Here is a 22,992-nt window from a genome sequence, read left to right as displayed (position 1 = left end):
GCAGTCCCTGGGCCTCCAGGCTCTCTATCATGGCTTCTCCCAGCCCATCCCAGCCCTGACCCCGTCCCCAGCCCCCTCTTCTTACCCAGATACTCCTGCTTCTCCTTGGCCAGCTGCAGTCCCTGGGCCTCCAGGCTCTCTATCATGGCTTCTCCCAGTTGGGCGTTCTTCCAGGTGCTGGAGGTTTTAGACACTACGTGTTTAACAGGTTTAATACACCGCGTGGTCACATAGGTTTTATACAGCGTGATCACCACCAATACTATACAACAGTAGGTCACATATTCTACTATACAATTGCAGACCTGGGCAGCTCCCCTATACATGTCTGAGGAGACTAAAGCCCCACTCTGAGATGGACCCTTTACTTAGAGGTAGACTTATAGACTTAACCCCAGCTACCCCTGATAATACAGTTAGTGTGGTCACTTGGATTTAAAGAGGCAGTGTGGTCAGTTGGATTTAAAGAGGCAGTGTGGTCAGTTGGATTTAAAGAAGCAGTGTGTTCAGTTGGATTTAAAGAGGCAGTGTGGTCAGTTGGATTTAAAGAGGCAGTGTGGTCAGTTGGATTTAAAGAGGCAGTGTGGTCAGTTGGATTTAAAGAGGCAGTGTGGTCAGTTGGATTTAAAGAGGCAGTGTGGTCAGTTGGATTTAAAGAAGCAGTGTGTTCAGTTGGATTTAAAGAGGCAGTGTGGTCAGTTGGATTTAAAGAGGCAGTGTTGGTCTGATTTAAAGAGGCAGTGTGGTCAGTTGGATTTAAAGAGGCAGTGTGGTCACTTGGATTTAAAGAGGCAGTGTGGTCAGTTGGATTTAAAGAGGCAGTGTGGTCAGTTGGATTTAAAGAAGCAGTGTGGTCAGTTGGATTTAAAGAGGCAGTGTGGTCAGTTGGATTTAAAGAGGCAGTGTGGTCAGTTGGATTTAAAGAAGCAGTGTGTTCAGTTGGATTTAAAGAGGCAGTGTGGTCAGTTGGATTTAAAGAGGCAGTGTGGTCAGTTGGATTTAAAGAGGCAGTGTGGTCAGTTGGATTTAAAGAGGCAGTGTGGTCAGTTGGATTTAAAGAGGCAGTGTGGTCAGTTGGATTTAAAGAAGCAGTGTGGTCAGTTGGATTTAAACAGCTAATCATGGCTACCCGGACTATTTGCACTGCCCCCCAGCCACCCCCCACCCCATCTTTTTACGCTGCTTAACTCTACCCATATGTACATATTACCTCAACTACCTCAACTAGTCAGTGCCCCCTGACATTGACTCTGCACCGTACTCCTCTGTATATAGCCTCCCTACTGTTATTTTATTTTACTTCTGCTCTTTTTTTCTCAACACTTTTTTGTTGTTTTATTTTACTTTTTTATTAAAAAATAAATGCACTGTTGGTTAAGGGCTGTAAGTAAGCATTTCACTGTAATGTCTGCACCTGTTGTATTCGGCGCATGTGGCAAATAAAATTTGATTTGATTTGATTTGGATTTAAAGAAGCAGTGTGGTCAATTGGATTTAAAGAGACAGTGCATGGTTTGTTTACAGTTAGAGTTAAAGAGGCTCTGTGTAGTTTGTGTACAGCTAGATTTAAAGAGGCAGTGTGTACAGCTAGATTTAAAGAGGCAGTGGGTAGTAAATAGTGACTCACACTTTGCCAGACTCTTGCAGCATCTCCAGCCACTGGTTTTGTTCTGCCTCATTCTCTGCAGCCAGGACGATGTCACCCTGAGGGAATAATAGAGCATCATCACATGGTAATAAACAGTAGCATACATTATCATCACATGGTAATATACAGTAGCATACATTATCATCACATGGTAATATACAGTAGCATGCATTATCATCACATGGTAATATACAGTAGCATACATTATCATCACATGGTAATATACAGTAGCATACATTATCATCACATGGTAATATACAGTAGCATACATTATCATCACATGGTAATATACAGCAGCATACATTATCATCACATGGTAATATACAGTAGCATACATTATCATCACATGGTAATATACAGTAGCATACATTATCATCACATCATGCATACGTCCCATGCGACTCAGTTGGTAGAGCATGGCGCTTACAACGCCAGGGTTGTGGGTTCGATTCCCACGGGGAGACCAGTACGAACAAAAAAAAAGTATGAAAATGTATGCACTGATGCTAATGACTAGAAATGTAATTTATTTTTTATCACAAACAGTAGCATACATCACACTACAGCATCATCACGACATATACAGTAGCATACATCACACTACAGCATCATCACATGGTAATATACAGTAACATACATCACACTACAGCATCATCACGACATATACAGTAGCATACATCACACTACAGCATCATCACATGCTAATAAACAGTAGCATACATCACACTACAGCATCATCACGACATATACAGTAGCATACATCACACTACAGCATCATCACGACATATACAGTAGCATACATCACACTACAGCATCATCACGACATATACAGTAGCATACATCACACTACAGCATCATCACATGCTAATAAACAGTAGCATACATCACACTACAGCATCATCACATGCTAATAAACAGTAGCATACATCACACTACAGCATCATCACATGCTAATATACAGTAGCATACATCACACTACAGCATCATCCACGACATATACAGTAGCATACATCACACTACAGCATCATCACGACATATACAGTAGCATACATCACACTACAGCATCATCACGACATATACAGTAGCATACATCACACTACAGCATCATCACATGCTAATATACAGTAGCATACATCACACTACAGCATCATCACGACATATACAGTAGCATACATCACACTACAGCATCATCACGACATATACAGTAGCATACATCACACTACAGCATCATCACATGCTAATAAACAGTAGCATACACCACACTACAGCATCATCACATGCTAATATACAGTAGCATACATCACACTACAGCATCATCACGACATATACAGTAGCATACATCACACTACAGCATCATCACGACATATACAGTAGCATACATCACACTACAGCATCATCACATGCTAATATACAGTAGCATACATCACACTACAGCATCATCACATGCTAATATACAGTAGCATACATCACACTACAGCATCATCACGACATATACAGTAGCATACATCACACTACAGCATCATCACGACATATACAGTAGCATACATCACACTACAGCATCATCACATGCTAATATACAGTAGCATACATCACACTACAGCATCATCACGACATATACAGTAGCATACATCACACTACAGCATCATCACGACATATACAGTAGCATACATCACACTACAGCATCATCACGACATATACAGTAGCATACATCACACTACAGCATCATCACGATATATACAGTAACATACATCACACTACAGCATCATCACGACATATACAGTAACATACATCACACTACAGCATCATCACATGCTAATATACAGTAGCATACATCACACTACAGCATCATCACGACATATACAGTAACATACATCACACTACAGCATCATCACGACATATACAGTAACATACATCACACTACAGCATCATCACATGGTAATATACAGTAACATACATCATACTACAGCATCATCACGACATATACATTAGCATACATCACACTACAGCATCATCACATGGTAATATACAGTAACATACATCACACTACAGCATCATCACGACATATACAGTAACATACATCACACTACAGCATCATCACATGCTAATATACAGTAGCATACATCACACTACAGCATCATCACGACATATACAGTAGCATACATCACACTACAGCATCATCACGACATATACAGTAACATACATCACACTACAGCATCATCACGACATATACAGTAACATACATCACACTACAGCATCATCACATGCTAATATACAGTAGCATACATCACACTACAGCATCATCACGACATATACAGTAGCATACATCACACTACAGCATCATCACATGCTAATAAACAGTAGCATACATCACACTACAGCATCATCACGACATATACAGTAGCATACATCACACTACAGCATCATCACATGCTAATAAACAGTAGCATACATCACACTACAGCATCATCACGACATATACAGTAGCATACATCACACTACAGCATCATCACATGCTAATAAACAGTAGCATACATCACACTACAGCATCATCACGACATATACAGTAACATACATCACACTACAGCATCATCACATGGTAATATACAGTAACATACATCACACTACAGCATCATCACATGGTAATATACAGTAACATACATCACACTACAGCATCATCACGACATATACAGTAAATGCCTAATAATATAGAGATGCAGATTTCAAATATCTATTATTAAAGCAACAGTACGACTAAGTGCTTACAGTGAAGTCCTCGTGATTTATAACCATGGCGAAAGGCATGCCTTGGTCTTCCTTAGGATCCACAACACAGCCTCCTAACGGGATCACACCCTGAGACAGACAGACACATTGGACAACAGGATAAATAAAACAAAATAAAATAAAAACGGGGGTATATGTAGAGAAGATAATCGCAGACAGCAGGACACAACATATGCATGTGAGATATATTGTGACAATATCGCAGACCTTTTTACGCTGCTGCTACTCTGTTAATTATTTATGCATAGTCACTTTAACTCTACCCACATGTACATATTACTTCAACTACCTCAACTAGCAGGTGCCCCCGCACATTGACTCCTGCACCGGTACCCCCTGTATATATAGCCTCCCTACTGTCACTTTATTTTATTGTATATATAGCCTCCCTACTGTCACTTTATTTTACTTCTGCTCTTTTTTTCTCAACACTTTTTTAGTTGTTGTTTTATTTTTACTTTTTTCGTTAAAAATAAATGCACTGTTGGTTAAGGGCTGTAAGTAAGCATTTCACTGTAATGTCTGCACCTGTTGTATTCGGCGCATGTGACCAATAAAATTTGATTTGGTTTGATTTGATTTTGAGGTTAACACGTGGCACCATGTTGACTAAGGCTCACCTTGGGGTGGATATTAAAGTATCTGTTGGTCTCGAAGCTCCTCTTCTCATTCTCGGCATAGTAGAGCAGGAAACTCTCCTTGATGATAAAGAATCTGGGAGGATGGAGAACGTGTCATTAGCTAGAGGAAAAAGAGGTACGGCAACACAAGGCTAAAAGAGAGTGAGGTAAACAAACAGGCAAGCAGCAGCCCGAGTGACTGCATCCTGACTCAAATCATTCTGGATAACTATGTAGGTAAACAAACAGGCAAGCAGCAGCCCGTTGACTGCATCCTGACTCAATCATTCTGGATAACTATGTAGGTAAACAAACAGGCAAGCAGCAGCCTATAGACTGCATCCTGACTCAATCATTCTGGATAACTATGTAGGTAAACAAACAGGCAAGCAGCAGCCCGTTGACTGCATCCTGACTCAATCATTCTGGATAACTATGTAGGTAAACAAACAGGCAAGCAGCAGCCTATAGACTGCATCCTGACTCAATCATTCTGGATAACTATGTGTACTTTTACTTGTCTTGACTCGCTTACTAGCTAACCACCGCTATCAAGTCATACCAGCAGTATGACAGAGGTTTGCTGACAGAGGTTTTCTGACAGAGGTTTGCTAGCGAACCCACACCACCAAGTCTTACATTTGACCAGCAGAGTCTGACAGAGGATTACTAGCTAACCCACACCGCCGTTAGACCTGATGAGGTGTTTCTGCCCATGAGCTTAGATAGTCAACATCGTCTGCAAGCTTGATCAGGGATTTCTATTGGAGAAGCAGTTTCTGCCTATATTCAAACTGTACTGTCTTTGTTGAAACTAACCCAAATACGAAACTAAAATTAGAAACTTTGCCTCCTACACTAACTGAAATAAAATAAATACTGTGTTAAATGATTGAGCTGGTTAAACTCAGCTTGTTAGAACTGATTGACCAGAAAAGGTTTAAAGAGCGACTGTCCCTAAAAAACTACTAATCCCTTTGAAAACGGCCTATTGTGGCATCGATACGGGTCAGCCACAATAGAGGAATTTGCAGTTCGCCTTCATCATAGAAGTCCCTAATTGAAAGTGATGCAAATGGATACCAATAGTGGAATGATGCCATATTTGGACTAGATAATGCTAAACAAGTTTGGAATGTTGTTATATAAATTCAACAAAAGACAATAATTAGCTAATTTGGCAAGACAACAAAAAGAATCACACTGTGATGGATTACACTTCAGAATTTGCTTTTGGGGCATACTTATATTTCACTGTACAGCCTCCACTATGGATTGTGGATCAATGAAATGAGGTATCAGTCTACTCCGTGACACCCACAGAACACAACTGTGACGAGTTTACAATATTAGCGTTATACCTGATATTGCATGTCTCTGAAAGCACTGTGAAATGAGCCACATTAAGCTTTACCAGTCAACCTACTACAGTATTGTGTAGCCTATTAGACATTCATATTGCACTGTCCACCTGTGGATTGTGGATCAATGAAAGGGGATAGTCAAAGTCCCGCAATAAGAGCTGAGACAACCCCATAGAAAAAAATTACCCGGTTTGACAAACTAGTAGGTTAATTCCCCAGCAAAGAAGATACAACTAGTAGAGTCGTTTTGGTTGTGAAGTGCATTAACAAAAAGCTTTGTCCTTCCTTTAGAACAAAATGCAATTTACCAATTGGCTGGCAACACCACTTCATCAGATTGCCTGCTACAGTTGTTCCAGAGATGTCCAGTTTGCAGCTGAACATGCAGCATAGAGAAGACCAGCGAGGGAGTACCTCATCAGCATCATGCAGACATGACCTCGCTGTGAGCATTCCCTATGATCAGCATCACGCAGACATGACCTCGCTGTGAGCATTCCCTATGATCAGCATCACGCAGACATGACCTCGCTGTGAGCATTCCCGCGATCAGCATCACGCAGACATGACCTCGCTGTGAGCATTCCTATGATCAGCATCACGCGACATGACCTCGCTGTGAGCATTCCTATGATCAGCATCACGCAGACATGACCTCGCTGTGAGCATTCCCTATGATCAGCATCACGCAGACATGACCTCGCTGTGAGCATTCCCTATGATCAGCATCACGCAGACATGACCTCGCTGTGAGCATTCCCTATGATCAGCATCACGCAGACATGACCTCGCTGTGAGCATTCCCATGATCAGCATCACGCAGACATGACCCTCGCTGTGAGCATTCCCTATGATCAGCATCACGCAGACATGACCTCGCTGAGAGCATTCCCTATGATCAGCATCACGAGACATGACCTCGCTGTGAGCATTCCCTATGATCAGCATCACGCAGACATGACCTCGCTGTGAGCATTCCCTATGATCAGCATCACGCAGACACGACCTCGCTGCGAGCATTCCCTATGATTAGCATCACGCAGACATGACCTCGCTGTGAGCATTCCCTATGATCAGCATCACGCAGACATGACCTCGCTGTGAGCATTCCCATGGGATCAGCATCACGCGACATGACTCGCGTGAGCATTCTCTATGATCAGCATCACGCAGACATGACCTCGCTGTGAGCATTCCCTATGATCAGCATCACGCAGACATGACCTCGCTGTGAGTGCTCCTATAAGTGTCCGGCCAGCAACCTTCACCTGTCAGCAGCAACAGCTTTCACAGTCTCAAATTGTACAATTACAGAAGACAAACCACTTCATTACTTTGATACATTTGATAACCCAATTGTGAAACGTCATTTATGTAAACTGACATTATTTGTTGCTTATTTTCTACTTCTTAGATGCATATAATGTCCAGGGCATAACCTAGCCTGGTGGGAACCAGCCTGATCACTGGGTTCTCCATATAATGTCCAGGGCATAACCTAGCCTGGTGGGAACCAGCCTGATCACTGGGTTCTCCATATAATGTCCAGGGCATAACCTAGCCTGGTGGAACCAGCCTGATCACTGGGTTCACCATATAATGTCCAGGGCATAACCTAGCCTGGTGGAACCAGCCTGATCACTGTGTTCACCATTCTATTTCACTTCACATTTTATGATATCTGAAGAGAAATGGAAAGGTCAACGCAGCGATCAGGTTGGTTCCACCAGCCTCACCTCTTGCCTGCTAACCAACGGTTGTGGATGGGGAGACCAGAATTAGGCAGGTTTAGTCTGACCTGTTCAAACTTCAACATAGTATATGTTTGTTTGTCAGATATCACCTATCCTAACTGCCTTTGGTAACAGAACAGTGACTATGTGTTCACAGAAACATGTATGGAGCCAGACTGACAGACGGGGGTTGATACAGAGGTCGAATGGAGAGAGACTGAGGGCTTGATACTGAGGTCTCTGAATGGGAAGATTCGTAATGGAGAGAGACCTGGCACTCTGACAGACGGGCTTGATACTGAGGTCTCTGAATGGAGAAAGTCCTGGCACTCGGCATTACAATTTTACTAGACACAACTTTTACTTGTATTGTCTTTTTTTATTATTGAGTTGAATGGTATCAGTCAATATGGGGAGGGAGAAACCCTGTGTATTCTGCACCAGGATCAGGGAACTCCTGTTGTATACGGGACCACTCTGACATGTTACCAAGGTAACCCATTACCACCACACAGGAAGGTATGACCACTCTGACATGTTACCAAGGTAACCCCATTACCACCACACAGGAAGGTATGACCACTCTGACATGTTGCCAAGGTAACCCCATTACCACCAGACAGGAAGGTGTGACCACTCTGACATGTTACCAAGGTAACCCCATTACCACCACACAGGAAGGTATGACCACTCTGACATGTTACCAAGGAAACTCATTACCACCACACAGGAAGGTATGACCACTCTGACATGTTACCAAGGAAACTCATTACCACCACACAGGAAGGTATGACCACTCTGACATGTTACCAAGGTAACCCCATTACCACCACACAGGAAGGTATGACCACTCTGACATGTTACCAAGGTAACCCCATTACCACCACACAGGAAGGTATGACCACTCTGACATGTTACCAAGGTAACCCCATTACCACCACACAGGAAGGTATGACCACTCTGACATGTTACCAAGGTAACCCATTACCACCACACAGGAAGGTATGACCACTCTGACATGTTACCAAGGTAACCCCATTACCACCAGACAGGAAGGTATGACCACTCTGACATGTTACCAAGGGTAACCCCATTACCACCAGACAGGAAGGTATGACCACTCTGACATGTTACCAAGGTAACCCCATTACCACCACACAGGAAGGTATGACCACTCTGACATGTTACCAAGGTAACCCCATTACCACCAGACAGGAAAGGTGACCACTCTGACATGTTACCAAGGTAACCCCATTACCACCAGACAGGAAGGTATAACCACTCTGACATGTTACCAAGGTAACCCCATTACCACCACACAGGAAGGTATAACACGACATGTTACCAAGGTAACCCCACTACCACCACACAGGAAGGTATGACCACTGACAACAAGGTAACCCCAGTTACACACACAAAAAATATCAAATACTGGCATGGGAAAGAAAGAAAGATGAAATGTAAATAGCATATGGAGTGTGTAAAGGGTGTTTATTGTAATGACTCTGTTAAATTTACATATAAGAATGAAAAGTAGCGCCGTGGGAAAGAACCCACAACCCTGGGTGCAAGCGCCATGACAAGAGCTACAGGGGACTAGAATATTTGAAAGTAAAGAATACATAAATTCAAATTGCATTCTTCTCTATATTACTCTGTAGGCACTGAATCCATCAAAGCTTCTCCAGCATCTCATCACACGCCTGCCTGTAGTTATTGGAAGTAACTGAGAGGTAGATTGAGGGGGAGAGCAAGTTCTGACAGATGGGGGGGTCTGGGTGGTGGCAAGGACACACCAGGAAAAAAAAACCACACAAGATCTGTCAGGCGCAGATTTTTGAGAGAAGAAAAGGCAAATCAGTGGGTGAGTTCTCTTAAATTAAATATGATCTTGAATGATTTGAATGGTAAAAATATTAAAATAGTCTAAATGAAAAAAAAATAGGTAAAGAATAAGGTTACTGTATTAACACAGAAGAAATGGTAATGGGTATTTGTGTTACACAGGCAGCCGAATTATAGACAAAAGATCGATTGGTAAAATACAATTAGTGGAAAAAATAATCAGAATTGGGTGGGAAAAACAGGGGAAAGAAAGTATTTAGTAGACCAAGTGAACCTCCCACTTAAAAAGATGAGAGGCTGTAATTTATCATAGGACACGCCAACTATGACAGATAAATTGAGATTTTTTTTTTCCTGAAAATCACATTGTGGATAATGAATTTATTTGAAAGTATGGTGGAAAATAAGTATTGGTACCTACAAACAAGCAAGATTTCTGGTCTCACAGACCTGTAACTCTTATTTAAGAGGCTCTCTGCCTCCACGCTACCTGTATTAATGGCACCTGTGAACTGTATCAGCATAAAAGAAGTCAAAACCTAAAACAGTCACACTCCAAACTCCACATGGAAGAAAAGAGAAAAGACACCAGAAACAAAATTGTAGACCTGCACCAGGCTGGGAAGACTGAATCTGCAAAGGTAAGCAGCTTGATTTGAAGAAATCAACTGTGGGAGCAATTATTAGGGAAAATGGAAGACATACAAGACCACTGATAATCTCCCCCGATCTGGGGTCACAAGATAGACCCGTGGGGTAAAAATGATCACAAGAACGGTGAGCAAAAATCCCAGAACCACACGGGGGACCTAGTAAGAGAGAGAGCTGGGACCAAAGTAAAAAGACCATCAGTAGAAAACCAGGACTCAAACCTGCAGTGCAGACGTGAACCCTGCTTAGGCAGTAGATGTCAGGCCGTCTGAAGTTTGTAGAGTGATTGGATGATCAGAAGAGGATTGGGAGAATGTATATGGTAGATGAAACCAAAATAGAACTTTTTTGGTAAAAACTAACTGTGTTTTGAGGACAAAGAACGCTGAGTTGCATCCAAAGAACACCATACCTACTGTGAAGCATGGGGGTGGAAACATCATGCTTTGGGGCTGTTTTTTGCAAAGGGACCAAGAGACTGATCCGGGTAAAGGAAAGATAATGGGGATGTATCGGGAGATTTTGAGTGAAAACCCCCTATAGAAGGGCATTGAAGATGAAACGGGAGCATGACAAGATCCCAAACACAATCGGGAACGAAGGAGTGTTGGGAAGAAGATTTCAAGTCCTGGAGCCACAGTTAGATCAAATAGAAAATGGGGAGGAAAGTCTGGGTGCAACAGCGACAGCCCCAAAAACATCACTGCTCTAGAGGAGATCTGCAGTGGAGGAATGGGCCAAAATAACAGCAACAGTGTGTGAAAATTGGGAAGAAAAAATGTGTAAATAAAGGGATTAAAAAGTATTGATAAAATTTGTTATTGACCAAATACTATAATCAATTTAAATAAATCACAAAAATCCTACAGTGATTTGAAATTTTTTATTTTGTCTGTGATATTGAGTATCGGATGAAAATTACAGGCCTTTATTTTTTAAGTGGGAGAACTTGCACAATTGGTGGATGAAAATACTAGACCATGGGTTGACATGGCCCAAAAGGTTGAACCTAACCAGCTAAGGGTCATGGAGTCCTTGGTTAAAGGTTGCACTGGATCAGTAGCCTAAATACTTAATGATGTTTTCTTTCACAGTACATGAAGAGCCCAGATCAAACTAAAAAGGCAGCGGAGTCTTCTGATCGCAGTCGGACTGAGACACGGATGAAGAAGGGGCTGATAAGAACAGAGAGGCAGATAGAGGGGAGTGGAATCTGAGGGGCTGAGTGGTAATGAGGGGGTTCTGAGGGGGCTGACGTGGTAATCTGAGGGGGCTGACGGGGAACATAGCGACAGCAGCACTATTGAGGGGGACCGGGGGTAACATAGCGACAGCAGCACTATCTGAGGGGGCTGACCGTGGTAACACAGTGACAGCAGCACTATCTGAGGGGGCTGACAGTGGTAATCTGAGGGGGCTGACCGTGGTAATCTGAGGGGGCTGAATACTGTCCAGGATGTGGAGGCCATGGAGCAAAAGTTACTCGACACAGCTTTCCTGAATCGAAGTGGAAGGTGCTACGAAAGGGATGATTTACAACAACAAAAACGCTTCTTTTGGTATTTTGTTTATTAGCCCACTGCTAATACAATGCCATTGCATCACCATCATCATCATCATCATCATCCCACTCTTTGTTCAGTGTTTCCTGGTTTCTGCCCTAACACTCACACCCTTGATTAAACAACTCATCATCCAGCCTTTCAATTGAATAAGGTATGTGAGTGCTAGGGCAAAAAACAAAATGTGCAACCCTTTGGCACCAGGACCAGGACCAGGACCAGGACCAGCACCAGGACCAGCACCAGGACCAGGACCAGGACCAGGACCAGCACCAGGACCAGGACCAGGACCAGCACCAGGACCAGGACCAGGACCAGCACCAGGACCAGGACCAGCACCAGCACCAGGTATATAAGTATTCAGAGCCTTTGCTATGACACTTGAAGTTGAGCTCAGGTGCATCCTGTTTCTACTGATCATCCTTGAGCTGTTTCTAAAACTTGATTGGAGTCCACCTGTGGTAAATTCAATTGATTGGACATGATTTGGAAAGGCACACACCTGTCTATATAAGGTCCCAAAGTTGACAGTGCATGTCAGAGCAAAAACCGAGCCATGAGGTCGAAGGAATTGTCCGTAGAGCTCTGAGACAGGATTGTGTCGAGACACAGATCTGGGGAAGGGTACCAAAAAATATCTGCAGCATTGAAGGTCCCCAAGAACACAGTGGCCTCCATCATTCTTAAATGGAAGAAGCTTGGACCCACCAAGGCTCTTCCTAGAGCTGGCCGCCCGGCCAAACTGAGCAATCGGGGGAGAAGGGCCTTGGTCAGGGAGGTGACCAAGAACCCGATAGTCACTCTGACAGAACTCTAGAGTTCCTCTGTGGAGATGGGAGAACCTTCCAGAAGGACAACCATCACTGCAGCACTCCACCAATCAGGCCTTTATGGTAGAGTGGCCAGACGGAAGCCACTCCTCAGTAAAAGGCACATGACAGCCTGCTTGAAGTTTGCCATGGTGGTGGCAGCATCATGCTGTGGGTATGTTTTTCAGCGGCAGGGACTGGAAGACTAGTCAGGATTGAGGGAAAGATTAACAGAGCAAAGTACAGAGAGATCCTTGATGAAAACCTGCTCCAGAGCGCTCAGGACCTCAGACTGGGGTGAAGGTTTACCTTCCAACAGGACAACAACCCTAAGCACACAGCCAAGACAACGCAGGAGTGGCTTCGGGACAAGTCTCTGAATGTCCTTGAGTGCCCAGCCAGAGCCCGGACTTGAACCTGATCGAACATCTCTGGAGAGACCTGAAAATAGCTGTGCAGCGACGCTCCCCATCCAACCTGACAGAGCTTGAGAGGATCTGCAGAGAAGAATAGGAGAAACTCCCCAAATACAGGTGTGCCATCTCAGCCTTTCCTCTAGGATTTTTCCTGTGCTTAGCTCTATTCTGTTTCTTTTTATCCTAAAAAACTCCCTAGTCCTTGCTGATGACAAGCATACCCATAACATGATGCAGCCACCACCTTGCTTGACAATATGAAGAGTGGTTAGATTTGCCCCAAACATAACACTTTGAATAGAGCACAAAAAGTGAATTGCTTTGCCACATTTTTTGCAGTATTACTTTGGTGCCTTGTTGCAAACCAGATGCATGTTTTGGAATATTTTTATTCTGTACAAGCTTATTTCTTTTCACTCTGTCAATTAGGTTAGTATTGTGGAGTAACTACAATGTTTTGGATCCATCCTCAGTTTTCTCCTATCACAGCCATTAAGCTCTGTAACTGTTTTAAAGTCACCATTGGCCTTCAATCAATCAATCAATCAATCAATCAATCAAATTGTATTTATAAAGCCCTTTTTACATCAGCAGATGTCACAAAGTGCTATACAGAATCCCAGCCTAAAATCCCAAACAGCAAGCAATGCAGATGTAGAAGCACGGTGGCTAGGAAAAACTCCAAAAAAAAAAAAAAACACCTTGTGGTGAAATCCCTGAGCGGTTTCCTTCCTCTTCAGCAACTGAGTTAGGAAGGATGCCTGTATCTTTGTAGTGACTGGGTGTATTGATACACCATCCAAAGTGTAATTAATGACTTCACCATGCTCAAAGGGATGTTCAATGTCAGGCTGTAACACAACAAAATGTGGAAAAAGTCAAGGGGTGTGAATACTTTCTGTAAGCAGTATCTGCACATCAGCTATGGTGTCTTTGTTCATGCCGATATCGCGTGGAATGTTTTATTGATTTGATACTTTAGTGTTCCGCTGTCTAAGGCTAAGTGCTGTGTGGGGATCCTATGAGAAACAGGACTAGATTGTTCTTTGCACTATATTGTTGATCATAGAAAGCACTTACTGTAGTGGGGGAAAAATCATTATGGCTCTGAGCCAAGGGTTTGACTGTGAGCTTTATCATGGTTCCGGTCATAAGTAGTACACTACAGAGAATAGGGTGCCATTTTGGGACAAACTGAACTGAACTTGGAAGAGGTCGATCCCACAGCAGCCCAGTTGCCGGAGAGGCTGCATCATGTTATGAGTTTTTTTTTTGTTGATTAAAAAGCACAGGCAAAATCCTAGTCTGCTTTCCAACAGACACTCCTAGTTAAATCCTAGTTACAGTTTTGACTTAAACCAGCTTGAAAATCTATGGCAAGACTTGAAAAAATGGCTGTCTAGCAATGATCAACAACCAACTTGACAGAGCTTGAAGAATTTTTTAAAGAATAATTTGCTAACTCAGAAAGACTCCAACGCCAAAGCTGACTCTAACATGTAATGAGGGGGATGAACACTTATCTAATCAAGACATATTAGTGTTTTATTTTTCATATATTTTATTTTTTTACAAAATGTTAGAATTGTTCTTCCAATTTGACATTTAGAGTTTTTTGTGTAGATCGTTGACAAAAAATGAAAATTAAATCCATTTTAATCCCACTTCGTAACACAACAAAATGTGGAAAAGGTTCTGCAGGTACAATAATAGCAAACAGTACATTACATTGTAATGGAGCACTTTAACATGTCAGCTATCTCACATTAAACAGTCCTCCAGAGAGCTTTAACCTGATTTTAACAGGGATTATGCTGTTGTGTAAAATGCCCTTTTTTTTGTACATGATTAAAATTGTGCATCTGTAAACCTGCGTTAACATTGTCATTCATTTCCCTCTTCTATACACACTGCCAGTCCTTGTGTCACCATGCCAGACCCTAACTGCTGCTAGGTGGGATTAACTAGGCAGACCCTACCTGCGGGACCACTTGGCGGAGGGCCGTCCGAAAGGCCTCTTCCAGAGCACCCCATGCAGCTGCACCTTGGTGCTAATGTCCAGCACTTCAGAGTCTGTCTGTCTGTCCATGGAGGTCCAGGGGGAGAATAAAGAGGGTTTGGACGACGAGGAGAACATCGCTACAGGGGGGTGGGGAGGAGGACAAAATATCAATGGAACACAAAACAGAAATGGGGGAACTAGGAAGTACACACAGATCAGCCACACACACAATAACACACACACACACAATAACACACACACACACACACCCAATAACACACACACACACACCCAATAACACACACACACACACACACACAATAACACACACACACACACACAATAACACACACACACCCAATAACACACACACACACAATAACACACACACACAATAACACACACCCACACTGACAGACACGTACACACACACACACACCCAATAACACACACAAACACAATAACACACACACACCCAATAACACACACAAACACACACTGACAGACACGTACACACACACACACACCCAATAACACACACACACACAATAACACACACACACTGACAGACACGTACACACACACACTTGTGGACACAACACACACTCACAGACAAAGTAACAAACAAATCCCAATACCAAACTCAGCGGGGTGGAATGATGAAGCTGCCAATACGGGCATCAGCTGGAGGCAGACTACTGGACGGAGAGGAGAGGAGGGATGGAGAGACGGTTGGGGGGAGGGCAGGAGAGAGAGCGAGAGAGAGAGAGAGAGAGAGAGTGAGGGAGACAGAGATAGAGAGAGGCAGAGGCTTTAGAAACGAGTTTTAGTAAATCTGTTGCAAGGTCAATACATCCCTGTCATCCTCTCCCTCTGAGCCAGACAGGCAGGCCAGTCAAATCTCTTATTCAGATTAGTGTAGTGCAGCTTCCTGTAGAGGGAAAAGCGTGCATCCCAAATGGCACCCTAGTGCACTACTTTAGAGCAGGGAGCCCGTAGGAGTGTAAGCTGATGCTGCTCGACAAGAACACGCACTCTACTTTCTAGCAAAGAGCATGCTACATAGTCAAATGGAGAGCACGGTATGTTGTGTGTATATTTCCTGTTACAGATGTATACATCTGCATGGTTACAGCCAGTGTTGCAGCATATATGCAGATTTAGGGAATGCGTGTGTGTGTGTGCGTGCGTGCGTGTGTGCGTGTGTGTGCTAATGGATGGGAGATTAACATCTATATCTATTTCTGCCTCTGTATCCATCCTATATGAGAGCTACGTGGATTTATAGTTAAATAACACATCCCCGTGTTCTCCAAGACCCAGGGATCGTCTCCATATATACTGTGGGTTTAATGGACAGTAAACATTCATAATGAGTTCTACATTTAAAAATCTCATTGCTTATATGGATCTGCATGCCGTCCTAATCTGGGCCTGGCTGATGTTCTAATCTGGGCCAGGCTGCTGTCCTAATCTGGGCCAGGCTGATGTCCTAATCTGGGCCAGGCTGATGTCCTAATCTGGGCCAGGCTGATGTTCTAATCTGGGCCAGGCTGCTGTCCTAATCTGGGCCAGGCTGCTGTCCTAATCTGGGCCAGGCTGCTGTCCTAATCTGGGCCAGGCTGCTGTCCTAATCTGGGCCAGGCTGCTGTCCTAATCTGGGCCAGGCTGATGTTCTAATCTGGGCCAGGCTGATTTGGATCCCCATGACCTTTCACAGAACCGTCAGCTACAGGGCGGCAGGTTAAGAGTGTTGGGCCAATAACCCAAAGGTTGCTGGTCCGAATCCCCGAGCCGGCAAGGTGGAAAAATCAGCTGTTTTGCTCTTGAGCAAGGCATTTAACCCCCAACAATATCTTCTCTCCGGGCGCCGTTGATGTCAATTAAGGCAGCGCCCCTCCCACCTCTCTGATTGGTTAAATATGGAAGACAGATTTTGATTGAATGAATCTCCTTTCCCTTCCTTTTCCCTCTTCCTGGTCCACAAAAAAACACAAAACATGACCGTCACACACAATACAACGATATACAAACAATACAACTAAAAAAGTATACAAACAATACAACTAAAAAATGACGTGTGTGTCCCCTCACAGTCGCTGCCGTTCCATGAGTTTTTTAAAGGTATTTTTGGTTTTTGCTTGAGTAATTGGAGATGGAAGTGAGTTCCATGCGATCATGGCTATGTATAAAACTGTATGTTGCCGTGAATTCGTTTTTGGACTTGGGGAATATGAAGAGACCCCTGGTGGCATGTCTTGTGTGGTATGTATGGATGTCTGAGCTGAATGTTATTTGATTATGCAGGCAATCTGGAATTTCCTCACAGTAATATTTCTCATAAAAACTAGAAGAGAAGCAGTTAATCTCTCGTCAACCCTCAACCAGTTTTTGATGATAGTTCTGTATGTGCAGTTAAGGGCCAAGGCGTGCTGCTCTGTTTTGAGTCAGCTGCAGCTTTGCTAGGTCTTTCTTTGCTTCACTTTACCATATTAACAGACAGTAATAAGGATGGGACAAGACCAAAGCCTTAAAAAACGCAGAACATATTTTTATAACAGACATACCCCTCCCCATCTTCACAACTTTGCCAATATGACTTGACCATGATAATTGACCATCCAATGTTATACCTAGGAGTTTAGCTTCCTCAACTTGCTCAATGGTCACAACCTTTATGCACAACTCCAGTTGAGGTTGAGGTCTTAGAGAACGTGTTGAACTAAATACAATGTTTTTAGTTTTAGCTGTATTTAAGACCAGTTTATTATTAATCCCCCATTCTGATACTGACTGTAACTCCTTATTTAGAATGTCAGTGAGCTCACTGGCTTTGGGTGGTGACATGTAGAGTGTGGAATCATCCACATACATAGTCATTCTAGCTTTGTGTGAGACCAGTGGAAAATCATTTGTAAAAATAGAGAAGCGTAACGGCCCAAGGCAACTGCCCTGCGGGACGCCGCACTGTACACATCTGATGTTAGAGAAGCATCCATCGAAGAACACTCTCTGGGTTCTATTGGGTAAATAACTCTCCAACCATTTGATGGCTGGTGATGTAAAGCCATAGCAAGTGAGTTTCTTCAATAACAATTTATGATCAATAACATCAAAGGCTGCACTGAAATATAGCTCCAACTATCATCTTACTATCCATTTCTTTAAACCAATCAGAATTAATCTGAGTCAGTGCAGTATAAACTCAGTGCTCTTCTCCATGTTGAAAGTCAGTCGTTAACTTGTTCTCTGAAAAATAGCATATTTGGACAAACACAATCCTCTCCATCAGTTTACTAAGGACAGGCAGTAAACTGATTGGACGGCTGTTAGAGCCAGCAAAGGGCGCTTTACTATTTTTAAAAAATTGGAATTACTTTAGCTTCCTTCCTTCCTGTGGTCAAACACTCCTTCAGGCTTTGGTTAAAAACATGAAAGGTTTTGGGTGTTGAGACCCAGGTTGTGTAGGTCTTAGTGGTTAAGAGCGTAGTGTCAGTTACCGAAAGGGCGCTGGTTCTAATCCCTGAGCCGACTAGGTGAAAAATCTGTCGATGTGCCCTTGAGCAAGGCACTTAACCCTACTTTTTTTTTTTTTTTTTTTGGTCATTTAGTAGACGCTCTTATCCAGAGCGACTTACAGGAGCAATTAGGGTTAAGTGCTTGCTCCTGTATGTCACTCTGGATAAGAGTGTCTGCTAAATGACTAAAATGTAAATGTAAATGTCTTGATCCAGCTGGTCGGACCACCAGGCTCTTGGCTTTCCTCTCAAAAATCAAATGTTATTGGTCACATACACATATTTAGCAGATGTTATTGCGGGTGTAGCGAAATGCTTGTGTTCCTAGCTCCAACAGTGCAGTAGTATCTAACAATTCACAACAATACACACAAATCTAAAAGTAAAAGAATGGAATTAAGAAATATATAAATATTAGGACGAGCAATGTAGAATATAATACAGTATATACATATGAGATGAGTAAAGTAGTATGCAAACATTATTAAAGTGACTAGTGTTCCATGTCTATAAATATAGGACAGCATCCTCTAACATGGTGACCACACCACCCGCGTCGCATGTGCGAGCATTGCGAAATAAATGTACACATACGTTATTCAATCATTGCACCCACACTGCTCGCTCGCGTCTGCGTAGCCAGGCGCTAAGTTAGAACTTGGTTCTATTTGTGACGCTTGACGCGCTGCAAGTCCCGCCTCTCCCATCTCCTCATTGGTTTTTAGGAGCATATACCCACGTGGGTGATTGAAAGATGAACTGTCCACCCTCCAGTCCAGTAGGTGGTGGTAATGCCTCTTAAAGTTGATAGCCAACCGCCATATAAAGTCCAGAGAAGAAGAAGAAGCCTGAAGGAGGAGAAAATACTAGAAACTCACTCTGTTTACCCTTTTATCTGTGGATGAATTGTCAGAGTAGAGGACCGTGTGCATTTCAGGTTTAAAAAAAACAACCCAATGTTTATATCCCAGGACAAATTAGTTAGCAACAGCAAGCTAGCTAGCTAAATTGCCATAAATGTTTAATGCTTTTCGACCTGTCCCCAAATGAATAATGAATATAGTTGGTTCAGAGTTCATTTTGATATTTCAACCTGCGTGTCCTGATCGCGTCTGGTGCGGGTGGAAAAACTCAACATGAGGACGAGCGGTGCGGTCAGCATTTAAGGTGCAGGGTTGAGTAACCAGGTGATGGCACGCTAGTGATGGCTATTTAACAGTCTGATGGCCTTGAGATAGAAACAGTTTTTCAGTCTCTCAGTCCAAGCCTTGATGCACCTGTACTGTGAACAGGCCGTGGCTCGGGTGGTTGATGTCCTTGATTATCTTTTTGACCTTCCTGTGACATCGGCGGCTGTAGGTGTCCTGGAGGGCAGGCAGTGTGCCCCCGGTGATGCGTTGGGCAGATGGCACCACCTCTGGAGAGCCCTGAGGTTGCGGGCGGTGCAGTTGGGGGAGTGGCCAGTTGGGGGAGTGGCCAGTTGGGGGATGGCACATTGAGGATAAGAGCAGGCTCAGAGGTGGGTTTGATCTGGCCAGGACAGGTGACCAAACTGTCAGAGTCGGGACACATTGCACCAATTCATTTTTATTTATTTAAATAATCATAAAACACAGTTTTGCAACATCTTTAACTTTTCACAATCAACAGATGGAAAAAAGGCAGACTCCTTATGGAATGATCACATGAAAACCCCCAAAGTATGACCTCTACTGCTTACCCCTGACCCTCCTCAACAACTGTCTCTCTCTCTCACACACACACAAGTCTTTTGACTAGATCCAGAAGGGGAGTAAGTCGCTCTGGATAAGAGCGTCTGCTAAATGACTAAAAATGTAAATGTAAAAAAATTAGGAATTCACATCCCTTGACTAGATCCCAGAGGCTTCACTAGATCCCTCGACTAGATCCCAGAGGCTTCACTAGATCCCTCGACTAGTTCCCAGAGGCTTCACTAGATCCCTCGGCTAGATCCCAGAGGCTTCACTAGATCCACTTTTCACTAAGAACCAGTAGGGGGGGGGGGGGCATCCCTTTAGAACAGACTTACAGTTTGAAAGAAAAATTAATCTGCAGCCAAAGGTACTGCATGCACAACCACCTCTACACTCTCCAACCCCAGAAGAGCAGCGTTTGTCTCGGTCTACTCTGCACCCATTGGTTGTTTTTATTGAATTCTCATAAGGATATAATATTATTTGAAAGTTAAAATTACTATTGCCATATAAAAAAAGTCATTACATTTGGACTCCTCACTCAACCCTTATGTGACCAGACCCTTCCCATTCACTGTAGTGCCCTGAAAAGGCCAGAGCAGCGCAGCACTGTGGCCCAGGATGCCAGCCCAACAGAATGAGCGCCTCAAACCACCTGTGATAGTAAAGTACTGTTGGTCTTCCTCTGACACACGTTACATTCATGTTCATCATACATATTCCATGAGCTCTGCTGGGAAGCAGAGAGGAACAGGAGAAGTGAGGGGGACAACTGGGCCCAAAATCTGTCTTTTCCAGCAGATGGCACTTTTATTACAATTTTTTCACTCACTAAAGAAAGCGAGGAGTTTTTGTGTGGAGGTCAATGAGTGTCAAATTCGGTTAACAAGAAAATGTATGGCTTGTTTTCTACGTGTGGCTTACTTGATCGAATAGGGGCATTGAGGGCATTTCTTTCCATTGTTGGAGCAGCCACTAACCCATCTGGTCAATATAATGGATCCATCTGTGTGGGTAGACATGGCCACCAAATCTTACAACATTAACTAGATTATTGCTCATATATCTTACAACATTCACATGATTATTGCTCAGATCTTATAACATGAATAATAACAGAAGATAAATTAAAGCAAAATCGGAGAAAAAACTAAAGCCATTACGTCAGAACTGCTGTTCTGTTTGGCCCAAATGCAAATAGCTAAGTCCCTCGTCACAGACAGACAGATGAGCACTACGTGGTCCAGACAAAGCTAGACGAGCACTACGTGGTCCAGACAAAGCTAGACGAGCACTACGTGGTCCAGACAAAGCTAGACGAGGCACTCGTGGTCCAGGCAAAGCTAGATGAGCACTACGTGGTCCAGACAAAGCTAGACGAGCACTACGTGGTCCAGACAAAGCTAGACGAGCACTACGTGGTCCAGACAAAGCTAGACGAGCACTACGTGGTCCAGACAAAGCTAGATGAGCACTACGTGGTCTGTCTGTTGGTCTACACTCCATATTGCTGGTCCCTCAATTCAGAGTTCATTGTAATGTGTCTATCCGTCTGACTACTCACTGAAAAATGCAAAATGTAAATGTACCCTACAATCACCCAGTCCACCACCATCAACTAGACCAGTAGTTACCCTACAATCACCCAGTCCACCACCATCAACTAGACCAGTAGTTACCCTACAATCACCCAGTCCACCACCATCAACTAGACCAGTAGTTACCCTACAATCACCCAGTCCACCACCATCAACTAGACCAGTAGTTACCCTACAATCACCCAGTCCACCACCATCAACTAGACCAGTAGTTACCCTACAATCACCCGGTCCACCACCATCAACTAGACCAGTAGTTACCCTACAATCACCCAGTCCACCACCATCAACTAGACCAGTAGTTACCCTACAATCACCCAGTCCACCACCATCAACTAGACCAGTAGTTACCCTACAATCACCCAGTCCACCACCATCAACTAGACCAGTAGTTACCCTACAATCACCCAGTCCACCACCATCAACTAGACCAGTAGTTACCCTACAATCACCGAGTCCACCACCATCAACTAGACCAGTAGTTACCCTACAATCACCCAGTCCACCACCATCAACTAGACCAGTAGTTACCCTACAATCACCCAGTCCACCACCATCAACTAGACCAGTAGTTACCCTACAATCACCCAGTCCACCACCATCAACTAGACCAGTAGTTACCCTACAATCACCCAGTCCACCACCATCAACTAGACCAGTAGTTACCCTACAATCACCCAGTCCACCACCATCAACTAGACCAGTAGTTATCCTACAATCACCCAGT

General features: G+C 43.4%; 1 protein-coding gene across 1 annotated transcript in view; it reads right to left on the bottom strand.

Annotated features, from left to right (window-relative positions):
* LOC123482192 (pleckstrin homology domain-containing family D member 1-like) overlaps window positions 1-16,161 on the bottom strand; it is a 31,811-nt gene extending 15,650 nt beyond the window's left edge. The window contains exons 1-6 of the mRNA XM_045208994.1: window positions 16,073-16,161; window positions 15,412-15,571; window positions 5,053-5,146; window positions 4,412-4,501; window positions 1,628-1,704; window positions 86-177 (exon numbers count right to left, since the gene is read on the bottom strand). Coding sequence (XP_045064929.1) covers window positions 86-177; window positions 1,628-1,704; window positions 4,412-4,501; window positions 5,053-5,146; window positions 15,412-15,571; window positions 16,073-16,115 — 556 coding nt within the window. The 5' untranslated portion in view covers window positions 16,116-16,161. The remainder of the gene's footprint in view (window positions 1-85; window positions 178-1,627; window positions 1,705-4,411; window positions 4,502-5,052; window positions 5,147-15,411; window positions 15,572-16,072) is intronic.
* Window positions 16,162-22,992: the final 6,831 nt, after the last annotated feature.

The sequence above is a fragment of the Coregonus clupeaformis genome, chromosome 29, assembly GCF_020615455.1.
Source record: "Coregonus clupeaformis isolate EN_2021a chromosome 29, ASM2061545v1, whole genome shotgun sequence".
Classification (NCBI taxonomy): Eukaryota; Metazoa; Chordata; class Actinopteri; order Salmoniformes; family Salmonidae; genus Coregonus; species Coregonus clupeaformis.
The sequence above is the reverse complement of the archived record's forward strand: the minus strand, read 5'-3'. Positions and strand labels throughout refer to the sequence as shown.